A 10027-nucleotide genomic window follows, 5' to 3' on the forward strand; every position below is an offset into this window, starting at 1 on the left:
TTTTAAGGCAAAAGTACTCATTACCCCTCTGAACTTGAAGTTTTTTATACGGTGTACACCTAAACTAAATTCCGTTTTATTTACCCCCCCTGAACTTGTTTATTCCTCCGTCGCGTACACCTTTTTCGTCCACCTACTCCTATTGGGACTACACGCGTGCGACAGCTGTCTAAATTGGTGATGTGGATTTCCACCTGGATAAATTAATATTGCAAAAAATAAATTTCTTAAATTTAAAATTCATTGTTTAAAAGTTATTTTTGAATAAGGGCTGATTTCGCGGAACTCCTTCTGGACTTGGGTTTTTCTAGACGTGAAGTTGGTCGATTAAATTTCAAATTTGTCTGAAATTCTTACCAAGTAAGTGTTAATCTTTGTTTCCTTTACTTTTCATTTATATTTTGCCCTATTTTTTGTTTAAAATATGCCAAATATTAAAATTCATTGTTTAAAAGTTATTTTTGAATAAGGGCTGATTTCGCAGAACTCCTTGAATTTCAAATTTGTCGGAAATTCTTACCAAGTAAGTGTTAATCTTTGTTTCCCTTACTTTTCATTTACATTTTCCCTTATTTTTCGTTTAAAATATGTCAAATATTAAAGAAAAATGGAGATTTTACGTTTTTTTACCGTTGTAGCTTTGTGATGTGGCAAAAAATCACTTCCTCACGCGCCTAGTAGAATGTGTTATCAATTTCTACACTAGGTGGACGAAAAAGGTGTATGCGACGGAGGAATAAACAAGTTCGGGGGTAATTAAAATGGAATTTTAGTTTAGGTGTACACCGTATAAAAAGCTTCAAGTTCAGGGGGGTAATGAGTACTTTTGCCTATGTAGAAAATTGATTTTGAGTTTTTGAATTAAAGTTGGTAATTGGGGACATATATCTTTAAACTTTGTAGTTGAATTTAAAAAAATGATTTTATAAAGAAAAAGAAAAAAATTATTATTCTTTTTTCCTGTATTATTCTTTTCTCAATTATTTCAAGCCTACAAAAATATACTCCTATGTATATATAACTAAATAAATAAGTTTAAGCTTGAAAGCATTTTTTCAAGTAAAAATTTCAATAAATCAAGTCTGCGTAGAATACTTGACTTTTTCGTACGCAAACCACAAAAAGTATTGTCCCCTAAAGCCCATCTCTTTGAAGGCCTTTTGAAGATTGAACTTTCTTATTCGCTTCTATCCTATCTGATCGATCGAGCACTTGTAATCGACATTTCACTCTGGCTAGCAAATTCAATTTTTTTTTGTTTTAATATTTTTCTATAGATGATTTTGGTCTAATTTGTAAAATATCCAATGTGTTTTCATTTAATTTTCATAGGACTAGTTCAACTTCAATTTTCTTTTTTTTCATAAACCCTAGAAGTCAATGGTCAAATCCTTTTTTCATGAAATTAAAAAAAATTGTAAAAGTTTGAACGACTTTTGGTAACGCGTTAATTATTTTCATGACTATAAATATCCCTCGTGATTTAAACTCCAATTTCTCATTCCAATTATCTCAAGAATGAAAACACAAACAAATAGTTCTAACATTTTAGCTTCTATGTGTAGTACTAAAAAAATATTGATGCTACTATTGTTTTTTCTTCTTCTAAGCTCTAAACAAAACGAAGCTACTCGAATTCTTTCCTATGATAATGAAAAAAACACCGCAATTTGGAGGGCAAATGAACACCTTCTGTTACCATCTCTACAATGGCGTCCTGTTCGGCCACCAACTCCCAGTGATGGCACTGGCAATCAAGATTCAATATCATCACTTAATCTGTCTAGCCCGCCCAACATTTAACGGGTTAGGGTGAAATAACCCTATCGTGACTCGTTAAATTGCCCAAACCTTACCCGAAAAAATTATGTTATCTAATCCTTCATCAAAATAATAGTCAGTATATGTGTATTTTTTGGTATATTATTGAATGATGTACATAAAATATACATTTTTTAAAAACAAAGTAGTGTATATTTGCATACCAAATGTAATTGTTTTGACCGATGGACCAGATATCTAACTTGTTCATTTTGTTTTTGTTGTATTTCTTCTCTTCTCATAATGTACTGATTTATTTTTTATTAAATTGCCAAACAGATAATTAGCTTGAAATTGTTTCTTGTTTTTTTTTTCGTGAACTTTTAAAAAATTATATTATTTTTGTTAACCGGTAGAAATAATATATTACTTCGGTCAAAACTTTCTTATTATATCCTCTTAACATTTAGTAAAATAATGCATTTGAAAACATCACAAAGCAAATAATTCAGAATTTAATTCTTCAAAAAGAACATGTATCCTTGCAGGGGTGGATGTATATTGTCAACGATGCGGATTTATCTGAATTCAATAATTTCGGCTCAGTTGCTCAGATCTTTTATATATAGTTGAACAGATTTTTCTTTGATCCCGAAATTTTCAAATATCTTTTAAATATTTTTCGTTATTAATTACTATGATTTATAGTACTTTTAACGTAATTTTCAGATATATAAATTTATTTATGATAAAAAAAAAATCTAAATTCACCATCAAGAAAGTTTGACTTTTAAAATTCGATTTATGACCATAAATTGAGATAACGGAAAGCATGAAGCTATTTTGTTTGTTGGTACACAATTTCTAATTAGTAGTACGAAAGTTGTGTTCTTGATGAAAAATAGTTAATTAATAAATATTTACATCGCTTAATTTTAGTATTATTTAATCCATGAGTAGTACCTTGTAAAGTTGTTAAGAATTAACAAAGCATATAAGTATTTTATGTTAATTCTTCAAAGTCAAATAAGATGCCAATTGCCACCAATAATATTTTTAGGTACTATATTATGCTCGTGATTGTATTGCAATCACTTTATTTATGAACAAAAAATAAAAGGTCAAAGTTAAGTTTATGGATTCTAGACCATTATTTATTTTATTTTGATTGTTATATTATTTATTTATTATTATTGATGCTTCTTTATTTATTATTTTTAATATGACTTTTTCAATATTACTGTATTTTCTTTTCATATTAGATTTATATGTTTTATCTGAGCTGGGGATTTGCTCAACTGATAAACCCCCTTCACTTTCGATTTAAAGATTATAGATTCAAGTCATAAAAAAATATAGTAATAAATAAATTAATTGATTACTTAGTAATTGCGGGATGGGCCATGGGAGACAGATAAAAAAAGCAATTTGAAGGATAAAAAAAGAGAATTAAAAAGAAGAGCAGAGATAGCTAGCTGCACATTCGTAGCTTCGCCCCTGATTATAACACACCACTTTCCACTAATTAACTTCGCTTTTGAGATTACAACAAGTATGTTATTGTTCTATATCTGAACTGATATGTATACTCATTATCTTTCTATTTGTATTGGTTTGGTTTAGATTGGTCGAAATAACTAATATTCAATGTGAATTCGGATATGAACTATTCATTTTTTCATGAAATAAAATTTACATATTTAGATACTACATAAAAGTATTATAAGTCACCGTAATCAACAATTCAAATTATTTAAAAAATATGCATGGTCCAAAAAAATATTTTTGATTGTTCAAATAATAACTAATTTTTTAGCACGAATATAAAGTTTGAGTCGAAATTACTGAATCTTATCGAACTCGTAACCAACAATATGATTCCCTTGTGACAACCAGACAAACGGTTGAATATTAAAACAGTTCATGGACATCACGTCCTGTCTCACCTCAATTTGTCCTTAAAAGTTTGTTGGTGCAACTCACGTTCACTTTTTTTTCCCACATTAATTATCATATCTTAAATATGTGGATGAATCAAATATTCACACATATCTTGGCTAAATAATTTTGAAAATTGGGCAAACAAATAAAATTTAGCATTTCATTTTTGAATGATGAAATTTGAAGACTTGTTGATGCAACCAAGTGATGAGAAACAGAAAAAAATACTTCTTGAAGAAGAGGTAATGATTATATTAATATTGTCTAGCTATGTTATTCAGATTTTTCAAAAATATTATCATACGTAGTTGTGTCTGACACACACCTGTTGACATTTTTGAATATCCTTATGTATTGTTAATAGGTTGAGGAATTGCGAGAAGAATTAGATGGGCAACTTCAACTGAAAACAGTTTTGCAATATGCATTACAAAGACCAAATGTTGGTTCTTTTCCTTGCCTATCCACCCTCCCTCGCCGGGTACGTAAATATATATCTTCTGCTTTTAGTCACTATTAGAAAATCGCTAATTTTCTATAAAAAATTTCTAATGTAATCTGTCAAGAAATTTGGCTCGTCGATAACGTTTCTGATGACTTTTCCATCTGAAACTTTTTACCAACAAGTCAATTTTGGACAAATTCCATAAGAAATTTTTGAAAGAAATTACTCCCTCCGTCCCAATTTATGTGACACATTTCGCTTTTCGAGAGTCAAACAGTTTAAGTTTGACCAAGAATTTGCTCATGAAATCTTCAATTTTTTAAAAATGAAATTTATATATTTGTAAACTATATAAAAAGTACTATAAGTCCCAATAATTGACAATTCAAAACATTTAAAAGATATAGAAAAAATTTACCGTCAAAGATCAACTTGTTTGAATCTCGAAATTCGAAATGTGTCACATAAATTGGGACAGAGGGAGTAGCATTTTTCTGATAGTGTTTCTCATTTAGTTTGATTTTTTTGGATATAGATAGTCAAATATAAGCTTAAGACCAACTTATGTGAATGTTGTAGGGTATATATATCATTTGTTTCTTTTGCCATCAGAAGATCACTAATTTTTCTATGGGAATTGGCTCATTGATAACGTTCCCAATGGCTTTTATCGTCTTAAACCGCTTACCAACGAGCCAATTTCCCACGGAAATGTCTGTAAAAAATTAGCGATTTTCTGATTGTGTTTCTTCGTTAGTTTGAATTTTTGGATAAAGATAGTCAAATGGATACTAAAGACCAAAGTGTGTGAATGTCGGAGGGCATACATATATATTATCTTCCGCTTCTTTCACTATCAGAAAATCACTAATTTTTTATTGAAATTGACGGTTTTTCCATTCGAAATGCCTTCACCAACAAGCCAAATTTCACGAAACATCTACAAAAAAAAATTCCATTTTCTGATAGCATTCTTCTCTAATTTAATTTGTAATTTTGGATGGATAGATACTCTAATGCAAAAAAGTCAATAAAAGACGAACCTTTGTCAAGCTTTCTCTATGTTTGTTGTGACTCTCGTAAACTTTAAATTCTGAACCCGTCACTACAGGTTCAACATCTACTAGAAGAAATGGTTACCGCGGAAGAAGAGATAGCTTGGTTAGAGAGAAAGGTCGACGTGCTAAAGCTAAAGTTGTACAGAGAGAAAGAGTTAGCCGAAAAATGGGAAATGTTGCAACTTAAACAAGTACAACATCAACGACTGATTTCAAAGCAATTACCACCTCCCCGTCCAGTACACAAAGATGTTGAACTCCCTGTGGCCTCGAGATCAAGTAACTATCAACAACTAAGAAAACAATATCGAATTCGAAAAGAAAGAAGAGCCACTGTTGGTTCCTCCATAGACTTCCACACTCCAATTGATCTCACCGGTAAGTCAATATACTTAGTTCTCGAAAAAGTTACATATTTTACTGCTCAAAAAATAATTACAACTTCTAACCGTATTTTCCATTATTTTCGTTGATGTATACATCACCAACCTCCAATTTTCGTTGATGCACTTGTCACCAACCTTCAATTTTGTTGACACATTTGTCATTAATCACCATCATTTTTTTGTTGTTGTTGATGGACTTGTCATCAATCCTCCAATTATTGAAGCATTTATCTCCCTTTTTTTTGGTTATATTTGAAATCTCAACTAAAGTCATAGAGGCTCTGATACCAGTTTGGAAAAAAAAAATTACTCAAACTTAATAGCTATAGTAACATCCAAATATACTAACACTATCAATTTTTTTTGTTTGTTGTTGAATTAATCAGAGGAAATAGTTGAGAGTAGTTCAAGAGGTTCAAGAACCTGGCGCAGGCACCACAGTCAATCTGCAGATATAGAAATGGAAACTGAAACACCAAATAAGTTATCGGAAGAAGTACTCAAATGTTTAATAAGTATATATCTTAAGTTAAACAAGGCATCATTAGAGAGTAAAGGGTCATCTACTTCTATGGTAAAACAATCTCTAATTTCCTCCAAGAAATCCAAAAGCAGCTTCATATGTAGCAAAACTTGTTCATCAGCTGCTGTTGATGCTCCAACGTTCGCGTTCAACGATTACGCATCTAATCTTGATCCTTATGGGATCTTGTTAGACACTGATGGAAGCCATGGAGAGATTGGATCATACAAGAATTTCATCCAAGTCTCAAGAACTTCTCTTAATACAAGCCATATATCTGAATGTCTTCCTCAAATGGGAAAGTTGAGGTACTTTTTTCAAATTTCATTATAAGCAGAAATACTGGAATTAGCTATGAACTTTGTCACTAATTTGTTGCTAAATAGCTCGTAGCTAACGTGTTCTTTTGTTAAGCAATTGATAATCTATCACTAAATTGCTCGCAACTAACATATTCTTTTGATAATTTGTTGCTAAATTGTTTTTTTTTTTATAATATGTTGCTAAATTACTCGCAATAACATAGGTTTTTGATAAATTGTCGCTAAATTATTCATAGGTAACATATTATTTTGATAGTATGTCGCTAAATTGCTTGCAACTAACAATTTTTTTTCATAATATATCACTAATCGCTCATAGCTAACATATTCTTTTGGTAATTTGTTACTAAATTGCTTGCAAATAACATCATCTTTTGATAATTTGTTGTTAAATTGCTCGTAGCTACCATATTTTTTTTTGACAATCTACCTCTAAATTGCTTGAAGCTAACATGTTGTTTTGCTAAGTTGTAGCTAATCCATTGGTAAACAGGAATAGGCCAATAGTGATGAATTTTGCTATTTAGCTACGAAATTTGTCTATCACTAATTTCTATCTTTTCTAATTATGATTTTTTCCCTAATATTTTATAGGAGTATGGTGCAAAAATTTAGCAATGTGGACATAACTTGCTTGACATACAAGCAGAAGTTGGCATTTTGGATCAATATCTATAATATCTGCATAATGAATGTACTGTAAGACATGTTAAGCTTTTTTTCTATTGAAAAAGAAAATAAAATTGCTAGAAAAAACTTCGTATTTGTATTTGTGAGAGCTAGGTAGAAAAAAATAGCCTTGATGCGTACAAATTGACCTGAATACTGATAATACAACTTATTGTTTATGCTAAATTCAGGCATTTCTACAACACGGTTTGCCTTCTACGGAGGAGGAACAATTGTCTCTCGTGAATAAGGTATGCACATCTTTTATTTCACTGGGAAAAAAATAATGAAATTACCTACAAACTTTCTCTTTAATCTGTTGTCAAATTGCTCGTAGCTAACATAATTTTTTTGATAATATTATTAGTGATGGATTAGCTACTCCATTAATTGTCTCTAATTTGTGTTAAATTGCCCTAGCTAACAATTTTTTTGATAATATGTTATTAATTTGTCGTTAAATAGGATTAGCAACAATTATTTCCTTTCAGCTACATAATTTGTCTGTTGCCAATTTCATAATATGCTTGCGTTTTTTGCAGGCTGCGATAAATGTTGGTGGTATTGTACTTAACGCGTTAGCCATCGAACATTTCATCCTTAGGCATCCAAGGGACACTGAACATGTGAGTACACTCAAATGATCACTCAATTAATAGTTATATTATTTAAGAAAGTCAATTTTTTTTAACAAAATAATGACTTTCGGAGATATATTAATTGAGTGATCATATGAGATAATAACTCTAATTAAATTGAACTTACAAGATACATTTTAATTAATTTTCATCATTTTTTGGCTTGATGAATTTGAATTATTTATTTTGGATTTAAAGGGATTGAAAGATGATAACGAAAGATTTTTGAGGAATGCTTATGGTCTTGAGTATCCAGAACCTAATGTCACGTTTTCACTATGTCGAGGAAGTTGGTCTTCACCTGCAGTAAGTTCGTTACGATTTATGTGACAAGTTTTTATTAGTCGGTTCCAAAAAAATATATAAATTGTTATGTATAGTAATAACTTGATTTTAAGCTTTTCATTTTACTTTGGAAAAATGTAGAAGTACCTCCCTAGACTATGACCCAAATCTCAGAGACACATCTTAACTAAACTAAGGTCCTATTATCCCCTTGAACTCATTTTTTTTTTGTAATTTTGTACACCTTTTTAGGTTACGTGGCATTCAAATATCTCCCACGCGCCTCAACTGCGTGGAGTCACGGGGTGTGCCACATAAGCCAAAAGGTGTACAAAATTACAAAAAAAGAGAGATATTTGGATGTCATGTAAGTCAAAAGGTGTATAGAATTACAAAAAAAATGAGTTCAGGGGTAATAGGACGTTAGTTTAGTTAAGGTGTGTCTCTGGAATTTCGGTCATAGTCTAAGGGCGTACTTGTGTCTTCTCCCTTATACTTTTGATGAAATGATTTATAGTTACGTAAATATTTTGAAAAAATGGTCCTTTAAGTTTAAGGGTAGGTTCAAAATAATCCCTTTAAGTATGTGATGAACAATTTTGGTCCTTAAATTTGTCAAAAGTTATAGTCTTGGTCAACTAATTCACAATTTATGTTCGTTAGATTTGACGAAATTAGTTGTGAAAAAATGAATCATAAACGCCTAAAAGTCTAACCAAATCCTAAAATATTCAATCCACAAAATTAAACTAGACACTAAAGAAAAAATACCAGAAATTACACCTCAAATAGCTAAACTTGACTCTAGAAATAATTCAAAAATAGCAAAAATTACAAAAATTGTACCTCTAAATGTGAGTTCCTTCTAATTTTTCGTTTTTCATAGTTTTGTCAAATTTAACCGACAGAGTTCGTTAATTAAATATTTGACGTAGACTAAAGTGTTAATTTTTGACAAACTTCAAGGACCAAAATTGTTCAGTTGCATACTTAAGTGTCTATTTTGAACCAACCCTTAATCTTAAGTGACTGTTTTGTCATTTTTCAAAATATCAACCGTCTATCATAGATAACAAGTCACTCTTAAACATGGTGTCCAGTTAAATAAATTCAATATGAATGCAAGTTCCTAATTGTATTAACAACGTTGTGTTGTTGCAGCTTAGGATCTACAAATCGGATGAAGTCGCGAACGAGCTAGAAAGAGCAAAAATGGAGTATTTGGAAGCTTCGGTAGGAATAACAAGTAAGAAGAAGATAATGGTGCCCAAGCTAATGCAATGGCACATGAAAGACTTTGCAGATGATATGGAGTCACTAATCGAATGGATGTATAGCCAATTACCAAGCTCGTGCTCTTTGAAAAAGTCGATGATGGATTGCCTTGACGCGGGGGAAAAGAAATCTCTATCCCTAGCTAAGATGATAGAGGTTCAACCTTACGCCTCAGAATTTCGATACTTGCTCCCACTATGAACATAACAATTGTTTACAGTTGATGAACGTCTATAATCTTAATTCATACTTAAATTATTAAATTTGTTTGTTTTTCAGGTCTGAATTGTAATCATTCAGACCTGAAATCCGAAAATAAAAGTGTTCAACCTTTTGCCTCTCATAATTATGAACATAGCAATTGTTTGTGGTTGATAAACGTCTATTTAATTCATATTTGAATTATTAACTATATTTATTTTTTAAGTTTTAATTAGGGATAAGGGTCTGAAAAATACCTCAATTTTGGTCGGATTTGCTGTTGCGATACTAAACTTTCACAAGGACCTATTACCTTCCTAGACTATTTAATACCGTATTTTAAAGGTATATATTTGCCCACATGGACATAAAAAATAATGCAATTTTGCATTATTTTTTATGTCCACGTGGGCAAATATATATGTTTAAAATACGGTATTAAATAGTCTAGGAAGGTAATAGGTCCTCATGAAAATTTAGTAACGCAACAGTAAATCCGACCAAAGTTGGGGTATTTTTCAG

The 10027-nt window shown here is 30.8% G+C and overlaps 1 protein-coding gene across 1 annotated transcript; it reads left to right on the top strand.

The window, feature by feature from the left end:
- The first annotated feature begins 3823 nt into the window (after positions 1 to 3823).
- On the top strand, positions 3824 to 9641 carry LOC102583946 (uncharacterized). The gene is made up of 9 exons (XM_015304637.1): positions 3824 to 3944; positions 4067 to 4183; positions 5259 to 5583; positions 5978 to 6422; positions 7032 to 7131; positions 7298 to 7357; positions 7649 to 7732; positions 7943 to 8050; positions 9191 to 9641. Exons 1-9 carry the CDS (start codon positions 3873 to 3875, stop codon positions 9503 to 9505), a joined length of 1626 nt encoding a protein of 541 aa, XP_015160123.1. The 5' UTR covers positions 3824 to 3872; the 3' UTR covers positions 9506 to 9641.
- Positions 9642 to 10027: the final 386 nt, after the last annotated feature.

The sequence above is a fragment of the Solanum tuberosum genome, unplaced genomic scaffold (genome assembly GCF_000226075.1).
Source record: "Solanum tuberosum cultivar DM 1-3 516 R44 unplaced genomic scaffold, SolTub_3.0 scf00584, whole genome shotgun sequence".
Taxonomy (NCBI): Eukaryota; Viridiplantae; Streptophyta; class Magnoliopsida; order Solanales; family Solanaceae; genus Solanum; species Solanum tuberosum.